Source organism: Amblyomma maculatum, chromosome 4 (genome assembly GCF_055883805.1).
Source record: "Amblyomma maculatum isolate TAMU_Amacu chromosome 4, ASM5588380v1, whole genome shotgun sequence".
NCBI lineage: Eukaryota > Metazoa > Arthropoda > Arachnida > Ixodida > Ixodidae > Amblyomma > Amblyomma maculatum.
In genome coordinates, this window is record NC_139347.1 from 29,711,306 (window position 1) to 29,728,532 (window position 17,227).

The 17,227-nt window shown below is 46.6% G+C and overlaps 1 protein-coding gene and 1 non-coding gene across 3 annotated transcripts in view; both read left to right on the plus strand.

Annotated features, from left to right (window-relative positions):
- The window catches only part of Etf-QO (electron transfer flavoprotein-ubiquinone oxidoreductase), a 34,648-nt gene that overhangs the window by 12,941 nt on the left and 4,480 nt on the right, over positions 1-17,227 (plus strand). For both annotated transcript variants that reach the window (XM_084600966.1, XM_084600965.1), the window contains exons 9-12: positions 3,064-3,285; positions 4,807-4,972; positions 6,992-7,174; positions 10,335-10,556. In XM_084600966.1, coding sequence (XP_084457092.1) covers positions 3,064-3,285; positions 4,807-4,972; positions 6,992-7,174; positions 10,335-10,556 — 793 coding nt within the window. The remainder of the gene's footprint in view (positions 1-3,063; positions 3,286-4,806; positions 4,973-6,991; positions 7,175-10,334; positions 10,557-17,227) is intronic.
- Positions 8,123-8,195, plus strand: TRNAM-CAU (transfer RNA methionine (anticodon CAU)). Its single transcript has one exon. It is a non-coding gene; the product is annotated as a tRNA-Met (tRNA).

Consider the following 17,227-nt stretch of genomic DNA (forward strand, 5'->3'; position numbering starts at 1 on the left):
TTGAAGCTCATTGGTATGCATTAGGCATGGTAATTGGCTGTCACACTCAGTTATTGGCTGCGAAACATGAGGTGTGGTACGAGCTCAGCTCTTGACACACAGCTTCGAGCTGTCGAAGCATAAAAAATTCTAGGGGGCACTAAAGTCCAGTGAGGTGAAAGCCTCTATTGCGCGGTGGTTCGAAGCCCTCCACTACGTCCCCACCTCTTTCTCTTTTTCCACTACCACCTTCCTCTTTTTTCTTATGGTTCAGACCGAACCATAAGGTGTTCATGGAGAATAGTAACAGGTGCTACGTTTTTTGCTGTAAACCAATTTGAAACACCGCTGATGCCTGCTATACTGCGTCTGCTTCTGTATGCTGTGTGGTGCGGCATTCAAGGAAGCGCCAAATGAAAGGCGCCACACAGACGCCTGGGCCGGATGCCTGGTGGAGTCAGCTTCTTATATGCATGAATCGCCTGGTGATGGCGATGACGCCTGGTGATGACGCCACCAGTTGTGGCGTCATGACAGGATGTGATGTCATCATGATGTCAGCTCCGGTTATTAGACATGGCCGGATGTGACGTCGTCATGCCGTCACATCTGGTCATGACATCACCAGGTGATGACGTCATAGTCACAGTCATCTCTGTCATTATCATTACTGTCACTAACTATCATTATCGATAACTACCTACCATTAACTAGCGGTGGCAGTCTCCATGGCAGCCACTTTGGCATGACGCTAGACAAGGAGAACTAAAATACTTTTCTCCGGTGCCCAGCGTGGCTAAGTCAGGATGATTGACAGCTATAATGCGACCAAATGACGACAGTATGAGCCATTAAAGGCTTTCGCCTTAAAACAAGGTCTATTTAATACTTGTACTGCAGTTCGTACTGGGCATTCAACGTTCATTAATTTTTACTATGAAGTGGAAGCTTCAGCTGATTCACTGCGGATGCTTTGCTGTTCATATTGAGTGCCTCCAGTCTCCAAGCCAAATTTTGTCGGTTCGTTCTCAGACTGGCAAACTACCATTCCTCTGCCACCACTTTGCTAGCCCCACCTTGTGTCACCAGCCCAGGAAGCTTGGCATTCCTCTGAGCTGAAGCCAGCATGCTCTACTAGTACCAGAGACGTGTTGCTGGCGCTTTGAACTTACCAAACTTGCTGAAGAAGATAACTTAAATGCAGTGTCATTTACCAGCAAGCTCGGATATATTGATTTAAGATATTTTTCAAATTGTTGGCTGTATTGAAAATGCAGATTCTCGCATTGTAATTGAAAATCCTGTGCAAAGTATATGTCGCACTGTACAGCAGACTCTCATCCATGTATGTTTTGTTGCAGGCTGGTTGGTGTAATATTGCTCAAAATTGGTGTTGTGGGCAAAGAATGAAATTTTTTAGTATGAATTGAATATGAATATAGGGAACAAAATGCCTCTCGGTATCGAATTGAATATAGAACATCCGATCGGTGAAAGAAAATAAATAAGTAGAGTATAGCAACCGCTGTTAGTCTTGTTTACTTCAGGACTCATATGGTATAAATAAAATTAAACTAGAATTATACAGAAGTGTATACATTACTGAGAAATTGAGTATAAATTTTACAGAGGGTTCCGTATATGGTAACTACTGTATAAAGAGTATAGGTCGAGATTTTTTCTAAAAAAATGCAAGCTAAAGTCGCCCCTCATCTTATACAGCGGTCTTTAGCAGAATTTGAGGCATAGTCAGCACAGATAGCCAAAACCGTACCAACATTCTGCAGTTGCCGGCTTTTTCTTTTTTTTTTTTCGTCCCAAGCGCGTTTATGTTTGTGCGCACTCTTTCGTTCGGCCTATGAGAGCATAAAATGCCTCTTTAGCAATGAATAATGGCATGTGGAGGCAGTTTATAGTGGCTTCCCAGGAAAAGTGATGTTCACCGAAGCGAACAACAACATGGCCGCTCTCTTAGCGACAGTTCGGTGGTTCGATGTGCGGTGCTGCGGACAAGATCAGCTGTTCGCACGCAGCCATTCAAGAAATGCTGCGTAAGCAATGCACTTGATGGAACGCACTCTGGGAGGTGGTGAGCAGCAAAGAGTTGTCTTCTGGCGACTTTGCTGAAAGTTTTGAGTGGGATCGTAGCTCCAGTGATGCAGGGACACAGCCGATGAAAATATATATGCGCTCCTCCAATTGTTTTGTTCTTGTTCTATTTTTATTTTTTATTTTCACTTCAAGGTAAAAGGGTCGACACATATTCTCACTCAAACTGTAATATGGTTTATACAGTAGCTTTTCTTGTACAGGAAGAGCCTGCATGAAAACTAATGGAGCTGTCATGTTGCTGCTGGATACAGTAAGCTCTCCTTAATTCGGTCTTCAAGGGACCAGAAAAAATGCCCGAATCAACCGAAAGCTCGAATTATTAAATGGGCCTGAGAAAACTGCCAAAAACCATTTGTATCTCAATAATCTTTTCTGACGAACACCTGCATGACAGATGTCTGCATTTGAGATCAAACTGGGGAACAACGTTTCTTTCCCTGTTTCGTCAAGTGTGTCGCTTTGTTCACTTCATCAGGAAAGCCCACTTCACATAAGGGAAGGTCCGTTTTCATTCTTCACAAAACGGTCCCATCACATTTTGAGAGAAGCACACAGTGCAGGGAAGCTGCGGTGAGCTCGAAAATTTTCGGCGTATTTGGAAATTGTGAAATCAATTCTTCAAATGCAAATCGAATAAAAAACATATTTGATTCTTATTTTAAATTTCAAATATTTACACAGCCTTACTCAAGAGGGAACAGCGCAGACAGGAATTTTAATTTTTTGCAGCCAATTGGCACGCAAATTGACGCTTTTTATACGTGGAGCCTTGTGCGTCTTGCTGGGAATGGGCACCGGCACAGAGCGTATACAGCTCATCGCTCATTCAAAACTGCCTTAAACCCTACAAATAGTCTGGCGGTCAACCCCCGGGTTGGGCTTTGATGCACATATGCTTTAGGTCTCGGGTACTGCTGCCAAGAGTACCCAAGCCAGGCTTATATAATTACGAGAGGTTCTCTTTGATTGCAGCATAAGGACATATATGGCGGCTCGTTCATGTACCACTTGGATGAGGGCGGCGCCCCCTTGGTGGCCGTCGGATTTGTGGTTGGCCTGGACTACCACAACCCTTACGTCAGCCCTTTCCGAGAGTTCCAGCGCTACAAGACGCACCCGTTCATGCGCAACATACTTGAAGGGGGAAAACGTATTGGATATGGAGCAAGGGCACTGAATGAAGGTGGTCTTCAGGTACGGTGCTCCACATGTCCACAAGAAATTTTGCAACAGTGACATTGATGCCTTCCTATATGTACTGGTGTGCGGATAGATAGATAAATAAATAATTAAATATTGTCACCACTATGTGACGTAGTGGTGGCAATATCAAACATCTGGCTAGCCACACTGAAGTGCAGAGTACACCAGTGTTACAGTACAGAGAAGCTCGGAAAGTATGGTGATATAGCGCACTGACTTATGTGATACACTGAACACAGAGGAGAGCGGTTTAGTGGACAGGTAAGCGTGCACTGCACTGGGTGCAAAGTCACTATTTTATATCATCTGTGCAGGTTTGAGGTCATGTTAACCATTGTTTTTCTATTCTGACATAGCTTGTGCTGCCAGTGGAAATTTTGAGACTTGAATTAATGACAGAAACACTGCTTTCACTTTAGGGCCTCAGCAAAACTACTTTGGTGGAAGGTATATCAAAGAGCATCTTTTTGTTATTTTGAAATAGTACAGCATTCCTTCTCTGCTCTCCACTGATAAAGGGCAAGTTATAATTTGTACACATAAAGAAAAGTTGATAAGTGGATGCTGCCACCTTTAGTGGGTACGGTAGACTAGCTGCAGTTCGCAGAGGTTAAACTGTGCAACCTGGTCATAATTATTTATCACTGTATCACAAATCTTATGTATATATTAGTTTGTACATGAGAGTAAGGTGAAACATATTCAAACAGTGCTATAGCTGTTTTTTTTGTTTAGAGGTTATTAGGTTTTTGGGCAAGTGTCATTTTGCAGAGCCCCAACGTGGAGCTGAGCTTCAATGCAGTTCGATGACACGGTAACGCTATGCCAGAGCTATTGCGCAGCTTGAAGTGTGGTGGAACTGAGCAGAAGCAGATGGTGGGAGCCCAACTTGGTGCGGCGGCAAAACTTTTGTGTGGCTCGGTGCCAAAGCCTTGCCTAACATAAGAAAAAAGAAGCAGATGCTGGCCAGAACTTCCACAGGGCCAAAGCATGTTGGCCTAAATACAGCTCTGCTTTCATCGCTATATCTCAATGCATTGCTGAGCAGGGCGCATTCCATTCCATCAAAGCACTTTGTACACATACGTGGGCCTACACAGATGTCAACGATAGCAAAAAACGCTTTGTGTTGGAGGGTTTAATTTTTTTTAGTATTGTGTTCCGAGCAATGTGTAATTTGTTTATTTTTTATTTAAATCTGCTGGTAATATGAAAAGCATTGAACAGAAGATAAAGTTGGCCATCTAGGTTATTAATGTTCTTAAAATTCATATCTCTCGCTTATGGTGGGCAAGTCACTGTAAATTGACCTTTTGGTAGATAATGCGAGGAGCACCTCGGTTTGAATAGAAAGAGTCATTTCTAACCGTGACGTGCCTGCAAGAAAAGTTGCCAGTGTACACAGCTGTGGACATAGTGAATGAAAGATCAAATTTAAATTGCTGTACACTGCAGTTCATTTTGTCTAATGCCTGGGGTCGTCTGTAAAACTCCACGCCAATACATTTGCAGAGCCTGCCAAAGCTGACATTTCCTGGAGGCTGCCTGGTTGGCTGCAGTCCTGGTTTCATGAATGTGCCGAAGGTGAAAGGCACCCACAACGCCATGCGCAGCGCCATGATCGCAGCCGAGGCCGTGTTTGAGACGCTGACTGGGGAGAGTGCCTCTCCAACTAAAGGTGAACATTTAGAAGTTTTCTCAGAAGTAGAAATGAGTTGTTTTCGAGGCCACGGGATTCGACGAATTCGATGCGGATAGTTTTCGCTGCGTGAATTCTTTGACACCAGGAATGAATTTTGTTTGAGGATTTTGGGCACACTTGTTGCAGAGACCCCTTTAGCCACAGTAACTGTTGCGTTTGATTGTTGCCCTGTGAGCTCTAATAGTTAACAGGTCTTTCATCGGAGTACAGCCTTTATGGCGTAGCAGCACTCAGCTTATTATTCGAAGCTGCTCATCTTGGCAAGCTTTTATACGGTAGAGCCTCAACAATTCAAAATTGGCTTATTTTAGTAGCACCGTATAATTGAAGACTGTGGTCTCAAAATTTGATACAAAAAATCTTTCTGGACAATCCAGGTAGCCAGTTTAGCTGCCACGTTGCCAGCTTGAGAAACTTGGTATTCCTCTAAGCTCAGATGAGTACACTGGGATCGTGCTGTGGATTCACAGTATCAAAATGCTTCTCATTTTGTTTAAGATTATTAAAATTTGCCCTACTACCATTTTCTCATTAATGTTGATTGTTATTCCTATGATAAGGCTGTTTTGAAGATATGCTGCAGTTGCTACTTTATCTAGAAACACGGGAACAGCTGTCTATGTAAAAAATTTAGCGCAAAAAAAGAACATAGCGCTCGTCAAACATCTTATGTGTTCTTCTTCGTCCTTTGTGTTCTTTTTTTGCGCTAAATTTTTTACTTAATGGATCACCAACTAGCCCGGCAACATGCTCTCCTCAGCTGTCTATGTCTGCATGACCGTAGCACATTTACTTTGCATTTCTATTCAACAGTCGCTTTTCCAATCCATAGCAGGCGTTTGTATCTTTAGTTTAGGTGTAGCTGAGTCGCGCTTTGTAAGCAGAAAATGTCAACTTCTTAGATTGTTCCCAGTGCGAGTATTGCCAGTCGTAAAATATTTGCCTTTTGCACAACCATACTGATACAGTGAGGCCAGTTGCTGTGGTAGAACTGATGCATGCGTGCACAATGGTCGATGCTATGAATACACATTGTGTCAAGTTGGGGTGTCTATGTTCTGCTTTATGTTTAGGATGAGGTACAAGTAGAGACACCATGCATGTACATTAATTCCTTCCGTTGTAGTCTGTAGCCTTTAGTTTTCTCCTTCTCCGTCACATTTCTTAGGTTTATTGAACTTTCTTCTTTATGTGTACATTGTTTTTATTCTGGTTCCATATGACAAGTTAGTGTCGTTATCTCCCGGACCTCGAGTTGTCTGATTGATGGAAACACTAGAGAACTGGGACTTCAAGAAATGCTGCCTGAGAAAACTTGTATGTTATTACTGCATATTTTATAAAGTGGATTTTATTCGCTTGTTAGGTCATTCATGTAATGCATCAAGGAAATTTCCTTTTTTTTTTTCTTTTTTCCAGACATTGTAGTATGTTAGCCATGCTGTGGATCAGCAGCTGGGTGGAAAGCATTTATGCAGTCAATACATTTCCACAGCCACTGATTATGTGCGTGTAGTGCAGGAATTTGTAACTCAATTACATTTTACAGCAAAGTCTGCAAGTTTTAGCATAAATACCACAGAGTGTAAAAAAACGATCGCATATTCTGTAGCTTTTCTCCGAGTCAGATCAAACTTTTTGCGCTCATGTACAGTATTTGTCAAAAGTATACGGCCCAAGGATTTTTGTTCTAAGCTCAGCAACCACGTGAAGCAACTCTAGCATTCAAAATTTCATAGATGACAAATCTCGCCCTCATTCTCTTTTAGCTTACATTCATATTCTAGTATTGCTGCAAGCAGCCGCGTTACAGAGCTTAGAAGCAAACATCTTGTGCCTTTGACTTTTGAAAAAGACTGTACCTCTTGTTTATTATCTGCACAGCTCTACCTACCTCGTGCCCTTACTATAAATAAACCAGTGCAGCATCACTGGTAGACAGATTCAGTAGTTCCATTCACATGCATAATAAAAAAAATAATGCCCTGTGCCCAGGCTTGGAGCCAACCAGTTACGAGCAGAAGATACGCAACAGCCCGATATGGAAAGAGCTGTACTCTGTGCGGAACATCCGGCCCTCCTTCAACACGTCACTGGGTGTTTATGGCTCGGTACTCTACACGGGCCTCTTCTACTTTCTCGGGCGAGGCAAGGAACCATGGACACTGTCCCACAAAGGTAAAAATATAAATAGTAAATTGTAGAGATTAATGTCCAGAAGTGACGCGCATGGACTACAAGGAGCGACGTAGTCGAGGGCACCAGATGGATATGACCTGGGGTTCTTTGGCATACGTTAAAAACGCACAGCCCTTGGGTGTGTTCTTTTTTGCCTCCGTCAATATGGCTGCCATGGCTGGGACCTTTAGTCTTCAGTCTGGTGCCAAAGCCACCGTACCACTGCTGCAAAAGGTATTTGCGCCCTGCGGTACTACTGCAGACCATTACCTGGGCTTTGGAGGTCGTTGAGAGTCAAGGTCTCCTACCTCACTGGCCAAGGAGAAGCATTCTAGTGAATTCGATGACTTTTATTAAACTGACGAAAGTAATGTTATTTTTTTCTGTTTCTGGGCATGACTGCTCATTGCAGAATTCTCTTCCCTTTTGTATTTCTCTTTATTTGCTTTTCCTCATTTATGCAGCTGCCTTGTGCTGAGATAGCCATGATGCACTTGGTAAAGGAAAGCGTCATTTCAAACTAACATCACTTATGGCCATGTTGCAAATTTTGGGAGGAGTTCTAGGAGGCAATTTTTTTTAAACAAAAACATTCACTGCATCCTTTGTACCTGAGCAACCAAAAGGGCAGAGCAAATCATCTGTGCTCATCTTTGCATTTAGCATGCAACCTAAAAGCAGCTGTAGTAGCTGTAAAATTTAATGCAGCGGAAAGCATTAAATTTTTCGTGGCATCATGAAAGCAGAAAGTTTGTCTGTGTCATCAGAAGTTGTTCTTAACAACTAAGTTCTCTATAAGAAGATGAATGAGCATGCTAGCTGTGTTCATATATATATGAAAGGACGTTCCACGTCTGCCGCTTTGGCTGAGGGTGGCGCTGGTGAACACTCTCAAGGTTCGCATACAGACAACATAAAATACCAAAGAAAGTAGCAGGGGGGACAGCGGCCGATGTAGCTCAGTTGGAAGAGCACCGGACGCATTATTCGGAGGTCGTGGGTTCGGTCCCCACCATCGGCACGTTGTTTTTTCTTCTACTTTGTGTTTAATTATCTTTCCCCTAAACAAACTACATTACTAATCTCTGTGAATATCCAAGTAAATATTAAAAAAAAAAAAGACATAAAGTACCATCCCCAACGCTTTCCTTAGCCTCGCCGACTGTTGGCTTCTTTCCTTTATATGTATATGTGTGTGTGTCGCATAAAAACAATGAATAAAACAGCCTTCTACTGAGAGAGGATAATTGTATATTGAGCATTTATTGCACTAATCTTCTCTTACCTTCCTTTACCTGAAAGTCGCATTGCTCTCCTTTTCTTTTTTTCACCGTCTGTTTCATCTTGCTATGTCCGACAGCAGTTTCCAGTTTTATGCGTGCATGCCTTGCTTTTTATCCTGATCCGAATGCTTCGGAAGTGCTGAGTAGAGGAGCCGTGCAGCTCTCTTATCTCGCTCTTCGGTTGCACGAGATACATCTTGCCATCCTTTGCAGCCATGTCTGGCCATCTGGGACCCAAGTTTTTAATCCCCAAGGCATCTAGTGTGCGCTTTGCACATACATGCCTTTTCATCTAGGGAGGGGGCAATGTGTGGTACACAACGTGCACAATGCTAATTGTCAGATCTCTGTACCGTCGCTGGCACTACAGTGCTCCTGCGTTTTCCACAGTGACAAGAAAGGTTCTCTCCAAACAGCGTATTCTTCCAAGATGGCTTCCCTGCAGCTCATCTTAGGGAAATGCGCCTTGTTGCATACTGTTCCTCTTTTCTTATCTTTTTTGCAATGCCATGTGCATTCGCCATGGTTCGTGGTTTCTGTAGAGTTTCGTCTTATCCGAATAGCGCATGAAACTGTTTTAAGCAGATTTGGGACCATGAGCTCTATTATAGTTACGTTTCTCACAGTCATGTTTGTCGTGATCCAAGGTCATGTGAGCAATAGTTTCAAAATGGCAACCCAGTGTGGCTGTCACATAGCAACAACGTAGTGAGCAAGGTGGTAACAAACACGCGTCTAGACAACAGTTGCATAGCAATAACGGAGGTGTAGCGGCTGTGCTCGAGCACTGCATTTCAGACCTATACTTTCGTTTCGCTGTAGCCCAGCCTGATGGGCATCAAGGTTGGACCCCTTAATGCCATCATTTGAATAAAATTTGTGGTCTATCCATTTGATGCAGAAGATTCGGGGTGGTGTCAAACAATTCGGCAGGTCACAGAGCACAAAATCACTAGCCTAGTCTACGCAGGGGATTTGCGCCGGCGACCTTTGCTCTCCCAAACCATGCAGCTTCATCGGGCAGCTTCTGATGATCCAGACTAACGATCGCTTCATGAGGTTATCGATCGCTGCCGAGAATTTGTCTTAACCGAGTTTGTATTAACAAGAGTCTGCTGTGGGGAGTTTACAGTGCAATCATTTTTGGCTGCATTGATTTTGACTCTTGGAGCAGCCTTATCTGCTAGGCCATGCATTCATGGGTTGAATAAAATGGGCCGAGTGAAGTATTTGGTGAGCTTGCTGTATGATGGTGCAAGTGTTATCAAGGCCTTTAATGCGATTGTTTGCAAATGACACTAGATACTAATGGTGCTCACTCAAAGTACACTTCTCTTATCCACCTGAGAGGTATACAAGGCACCAGAAATGATAAATTGGCTATACAATGAAAGGTTATTAATTACAGCTTGAATAATTCATATTTTGGATGTTTCAAACTGCAGTATGAGATCCGACCAAACTGCACAGAAGTATGTGTATAAACAGCCCCATTAATATGAATGAGAGTCGGCTCTGTCATAGATCATTCAAACTACCTCCCGCCACAGCTGGGCAGTCTGGCACATAGCCCGTACTCTAGGACAGTGAAGTTGCAGAGGTGTGTTGCCTTCAGAACAGTAAAAGAACAGAAACCGTGTAAAGCTCGTTATAGTACCAAATTGCCCACCACACCAGTCATGGCAGTGGCTGTCTCTTTGCTGTTCCTCGTGGCTTCCAAGACTTATAGCTAGTGTTGGAGATAGTGTGCACTTTGAGATAGTGGCATCATGACATGAACAGTTTTCGACTGTTGAAACTGTAATCTTTGTCTTACTTATCCTGCTGTGCAAATGGGTTTTTGTTCACTTGAAATTACTCTTTCTTGCTGCTTGTAGGTGCAGATCACAGCAAGCTGGAGCCAGCCAAGAACTACCAACCCATCGAGTACCCAAAGCCAGACAATGTGGTGTCGTTTGATCTGCTCTCTTCAGTTTCCTTGACAGGTACCAATCATGAGGGAGACCAGCCACCCCATTTAACTCTTCTTGACGACAAGATTCCTGTTGAGCGCAACTACGCTGTTTTCGATGGACCAGAACAGCGATTTTGTCCCGCAGGCAAGTAACACCTGTTGCCACAGATGCACCGAAACTCTTGTGTCTCTCGTTGCATGGTGCGCAGCAGTTCTCAAATCAAGGTTGAGGGGCTCTTTTGGGTCCTTGCTGACTTCTTTCTGTCCCTGAAGATCTTGCTGTTCGTAAAGTTGCCGCACCATTATTCTAGATCGGTCTGTGGGACCTGATAGAGCCAACTGTGCATATTAATGCGTGTGCATTTAATCATACTCATTAGTGCATACTCATTAGTGCTGTGAGAAATTCCTTAAATTTACAGTATTGAAATCTGAAGGCAGTTGAACTAGAACAAACTTGTGCAACAGTCCTTGAATAACCCTTCCATGCATACCTCAGAACAAGGGTAACTTGAGGATAACTACTTCCTCCTCCCATAAGTTGCTTAGTATTCTTTCTTTATGCTGAGAAATCCCATTTAAGGTTAATAATTGTGAACATGTACTATTGGTCGGCCAAATCTGTGTCCTGCACGGCTACAGTCAAGCTCTAACGAAGAGCATGAATGATGCAGAGGTAAAAGCAAGTTTTAACGCGATACTAGTGTTGAAGGCCCCGTTTACGAGAAAATTCGGCGTTGAAATTGTGATTGAAAAGTCACATGCATGGCACTGGCAAGTGGTAGCTGTCAGCTGACATGGCCACTCACTGACTGGACATAGGGTTGCCTGACGTTATGCTTGACAGAAGCTGCCAACTCGAGCCTCTCCTTTCATATGGGAGGGTGATATTGTCACGATATTGGCGACTAAGGCTAGGCTATCAGAGCCGGTGCAGGTGAAATTATAAGGTCCAAGCTTTAGGTACGTCCTTCTAGTCCGGAGCCGATTCACTTCGTCCTTTTTCTCCGAGCGCCACTTCAACGTCTTTCGCTGCGAGCGCCCCCTGGCATTCCTCCCTCCTTAAGCGTGACGCACACGGCACACGTGCACACAGGTGGACAAAAGCAAATGAAAAAAAAAAGTTTGCAGATGCCGTCTTTCAGTTACCGCGTAAAATACGGCTTCATGCGTAGGACATGAACTGTCTCTGGACGAGGTAGCCGACGGCCTCTCTGCTCTGGGCCATCTGGGAGGACCTCATAGTTAACGTCGCTGAGGCGCCGCAAGACTTTATATGGTCCGAAGTAACGGCAAATCAGCTTTTCTGATAGGCCACGGCGTCGAACAGGAGTCCACACCCACACCTGGTCCCCGGTGTTGTAGGAAGCTTGTTTGTGGCGGAGGTTGTACCGGCGTGAATCCTTGTCCTGTTGCTGGGCGATGTGGACGCGTGCTAGTTGGCGTGCTTGCTCAGCATGTTGGGCAAAGTGTTCGGCGTCAGTAGAAAGCTCGGTATCTGTTTCGCAAGGGAGCATTGCGTCCAGCATCGTCCGAACCTCTCTGCCGTAAACTAGGCGAAACGGCGTGAAGCGTGTCGTCTCTTGGACTGCCGTATTGTACGCGAATGTCACATATGGTAGGATAGCATCCCAAGTCTTGTGCTGGGCGTCGACATACATCGCCAGCATGTCCGCAATGGTCTTATTAAGCCTTTCAGTCAGCCCATTGGTCTGCGGATGGTAAGCAGTAGCTTTTCGATGCGCCGTACCGCTGAGATGAAAAACTTCGGCCATCATTTGTGAAGTAAAGGCAGTCCCTCTGTCAGTAATAATACAGGTCGGAGCACCGTGCCGCAGCATGATCTGGTGTACAAAGAAATGGGCAACCTCCGATGCTGTACCACTAGGTAACGCTTTGGTCTCGGCATATCGAGTCAGGTAGTCTGTGGCGATGATTATCCAGCGGTTGCCCCCGGAGGATCGAGGGAAAGGACCGAGAAGGTCCATGCCGACTTGATCAAACGGTGCGCGTGGTGGTATTATGGGCACGAGAAGGCCTGCAGGCTTTGATTGCGGAACCTTCCGACGCTGACATTGCCGACAGCTCTTAACATAGCGCTTAACGACAGTTGCAAGGTTAGGCCAGTAGAATGTTTTTCGTATTCTAGCAAGTGTGCGAGTATAGCCCAAGTGGCCAGAAGTTGGTTCATCGTGGCACGCGGAAAGGATTTCCTCTCGCAGAGCTGCGGGTACCACGAGGAGGTAGGTTCTCAAATCGGATCTAGAGCTGTGCTTATAGAGTACACCACTTCTCAGGCAGAAAGTTGAGAGGCTCCGAGAAAAGCACTTAGGTATTGTGGCTGGCTGACCTTCTAAATAATCGATCAGGGCTCGTAACTCTGGATCAGCACGCTGCTGATGAGACATATCTGAAGCATCAACAGCTCCGAGAAAACTGCCAGAGTCACCCGCATGTGGTGAAGCGAGCTCGACGGGCGCACGAGAGAGCGCGTCAGCATCTTCATGTTTATGTCCAGACTTGTAGACTATAGTAAGGTCAAACTCCTGTAGGCGAAGGCTCCATCGCGCCAGGCGGCCGCATGGGTCACGCAGGTTGGCCAGCCAACACAAGGAATGGTGGTCAGTGACCACTTTAAATGGGCGACCATAAAGGTAGGGGCGAAATTTTGCAGCCGCCCAAATTATGGCGAGGCATTCCTTCTCAGTAGTTGAATAGTTCATCTCGGCGCGGGATAAAGCACGGCTGGCATAGGCGACGACTCGTTCCACACCCTCTTGACGTTGCACGAGAACCGCCCCAAGGCCAATGTTACTGGCGTCAGTGTGGATTTCTGTTTCACCGTGCTCATCGAAATGGGCTAGAATAGGCGGCGATTGGAGACGGAGACGCAACTCGGTAAAAGCAGCTTCTTGCTCGTGACTCCAAACAAAAGGGGTGTCTCCCCGGGTGAGCCGAGTCAGCGGTTCAGCAAGATCAGCGAAGTTATCGATAAAACGGCGGTAATAACTGCACAAGCCGAGAAATCTGCGAACAGCTTTTTTGTCACGTGGAATCGGAAATTTCGCAACAGCAGTAAGCTTGTCAGGGTCGGGCTTTACGCCGGCGGCGCTTACGACATGACCGAGGAATTTAAGCTCTTGGTAGCCAAAGTGACATTTCTGTGGCTTAAGCGTCAAGTTAGCGGATCGAAGGGCTTCGAGTACTGACCGCAGGCGTTTAAGATGTTGTGAAAACGATTCTGCGAAGACCACCACGTCATCTAGGTAGACTAGGCAACACTGCCATTTAAGTCCGGCGAGGACAGTGTCCATCATCCGCTGAAATGTGGCCGGCGCGGAACAAAGTCCGAAAGGTAGAACTTTAAATTCGTAAAGTCCGTCGGGTGTGACAAAGGTCGTTTTTTCACGATCTCGCTCACCTACCTCAATCTGCCAATAGCCACTTTTTAGATCGATTGACGAAAAGTACTTCGCACGCCGAAGGCGGTCGAGAGAGTCGTCAATCCGCGGCAAGGGGTATACATCCTTCTTGGTTACGGCGTTCAGCTTGCGGTAATCGACGCAAAAACGTAACGTGCCGTCTTTCTTTTTAACTAGAACGACTGGGGAGGACCATGGGCTATTTGAAGGCTGGATAACATCATCTTCGAGCATTTGTTTAACTTGTGACTTAATAACTTCGCGCTCGGTTGAAGAGACGCGGTAGGGGTGCTGGTGAATTGGGCGAACATCGTCGAACGTCACGATCTGGTGCTTGGCAATGGGAGTCTGATGCACTTTTGACGATGATGCAAAACACTCTCTGAATTCAAGTAACAATGAAAACAGCTGTTCACGCTGGTTCACCGATAGCTCTGAGCTAATATCGAGGTTGTCGAGGGATGTGGGCGGTGGTACGGTTTCTGTGGACAAGCACTCGGAGACTTCAGATATGCGTTCCGCAAAAGCTACGGAAGTATTCCGAAAAAGGTGTCGATACTCGTGCGAAAAATTGGTAACAAGTACCTTGGACTGGCCACAGTTAAGATGGATCAAACTGCGAGCCACGCAGACTCCCTGCGTCAACAGTAACGAGAGGTTAGTTTCGGCTATTGCATCACCATCGTGAAGTGCATTGCATTTGACATTAACGAAGGTGCTGGTTCGGGGTGGCAGCGTGACACTGTCCGCATAAACTCGAAGCACATTGAGTGGTCGCTGTGTACTGCTGAGGGCCACTGCTTTCTCAGTTGAAAACGAGACCTTAAAATCCCGGAGGTCAATAATTGCGCCATATTCACGAAGAAAATCTACGCCCAGAATTAGGTCACGTGAGCAGCTTTTCAGAACGAGGCAGCTTACCACAAATGTCGACTCTTGAATTTGAACCCTGGCCGTGCACATGCCTAGAGGAGTAACCAGATGACCACCCGCAGTGCGAACGTGTGTGCCAGCCCACGGAGTCAAAACCTTCTTGAGAATCGCGGCAAACTGGCTGCTCAAAATAGAATAATCAGCGCCAGTATCCAACAAAGCTCGAACATGGCGACCATCCAGTATTACTGGTATGTCCAACGACAGCTTCTCGCGAATATCAGGCTTCTGAGTGTTTGAGTGCTCTGCGTCGGTGTACGCGGTATGCTTCACCTGCAATTCGTCGTTGTTGCAGGCGCGTTGTTGCGGTGTCCGTTCCACCGGCAATTCTTCGTCGTTGCGGGTGCGTTGTCGTGTCATCTGTTCCACCGGCAATGCGTCGTTGTTGCGGGTGCGTTGTTGCGTCGTCTGTTTCACCGGCAATTCGTCGTTGTTGCGGGTGCATTGTTGCGTTGTCTGTTTCACCGGCAATTCGTCGTTGTTGCGGGTGCGTTGGTGCGTCGTCGGTTCCACCGGCAATTCGTCGTCGTTGCGGGTGCGTCGTGGTGGCGTCGAGGTAGCGTTATAATCGGCAACCGCGGACTTTTCCAATGTCGATTCGTAGAGTTTCCGTGTCCGCGTCGATGGGGGGTCTCCCGCGCAGCGATGTCCAGCGAGCCTACCCCCGAAGGTCGCTGGTTTCAGTTTTCCCGCTGGGGGCTGGGCAATCGGCCCTGCGCTGCCCATGAGGACCTCGCAGGAGATGGCGAAGGGCGAGCCCTGGGCGATGGTGATCGAGATTGCCGCAGACGAGACGGAACACCACGGCGCTGGTCATTGAGGAAATCTTCAACGGCTCGGGGCCGTTCGCCGTAGCGAGGCCGCGGAGAATCGGCGGAAAAACCTTCGAGGCCCAGTCGACGGTAGGGACAGCGCCGATAGACATGTCCTGGTTCGCCGCAGTGAAAGCATAAAGGCCGTCGGTCGGGGGTACGCCACTCGTCTGCTTTCCGTCTAGACTGTCGGGAATCCGTTACGTACTGGATCACGGGAGCCGGAGTTGTTGGTGCAGCTACGTTAGCAGGAATGAGGGTCGGCGACTGGGGTGGCGAGTATTGTAGCACCTCGGCGTATGTGGGACGCTGGCACTCAGGTGGCGCAAGGGGAGGAGCAGGGTGAGGTTCACCGCTTGGAAACGGAGGCCGGAGCGCTTGCTGCACTTCGTCGCGGACAACGCTCGCAATGGAGGTAGAAGCTGGTTGATGTGCGCCATACAGCAGTCTGAGTTCGTCGCGCACAATCGAACGTACGAGCTCACGTAGCGCCGATGCGTCCATGCCATGCGATGGTAACTCGGCAGAGACGGAGGTGGCGTGGACGGTACGATTCTGTGCCGAAGCTCGCTGCTGAAGCACTCTTTCTATTGTGGATGTTTCCGCAAGGAATTCTGCGACAGTTTTCGGTGGGCTGCGCACCAGGCCAGCAAAAAGCTGCTCTTTAACGCCAAGCATAAGGTAGCGCAGCTTTTTGTCCTCGGACATTGTAGGGTCTGCCCGCTTGAAGAGGCGTGTCATGTCTTCGATATATGCCGCGACCGTCTGGTTGGGCATTTGAACCCGAGATTGGAGAGCGCGTTCGGCCCGTTCGCGGCGATCTGAGCTACCGTAAGCAGCCGCAAGATGACGCTTGAACTCACTCCAGGATGACAGCTGGTCTTCATGGTTCTCGAACCATGTCTCGAACCATGTCGAACCATGTTCAACGACTGGTTGAAGGCAGCTACCCTTTCGTAGTGCTGCAACCAGTCGTCGACGTCTTCATAGGTGTCCCCGTGAAAGGTCTTTGGGACGCGGGGGTTCTGAAACGTCACGTAAGTAGGGGCCGCTCCAGGCATTGCGAGCGCCCCCTGGCAATATCAAATCAGCTTGCCAGGACCCTTGCATTCACGTTGCCCCTAGGCCACATAGGCGCGATCATGAGACTTGGTTAAAACGGGGCTTTATATATGAGGGTTGGTAGCCTATACTATCGCGTCACACCCTTAAAGGCAAGGCTTAAGTGCCCCCATAATTTTTCGACGTGGGATTTAGTCTGACAAGTGAGTCCGGCATCAAAAAAGCTCTCTGCTAAGCTTACACTTTTTTTGCACTAATATTGCACCAGAATGCAAACACTGACTATGGGCAGCGCACCGTCTTTTCCGTTATTCTGCGTTCCATGAAAAACTGTCACATTTGTGTCTCCTGCTAGAGGTTTCTATTGAATTTATCATCAGTCGGCTGCACACTGATATGCTGCGCTGCACATTGAGCAGCAGCTGTGTTGTAACACTGAAATATTTTCATCAGAAAAATTTGGGGGACACTTAAGCCATGCCTTTAAGGGTATTATGCTACACTCTTGATGGCTCTAGTGTAGGGCACTCTTTATGGATCCTCGTTCACCGACGTCCATTTTGCTACCTGTGCAATCGCTAATCCCT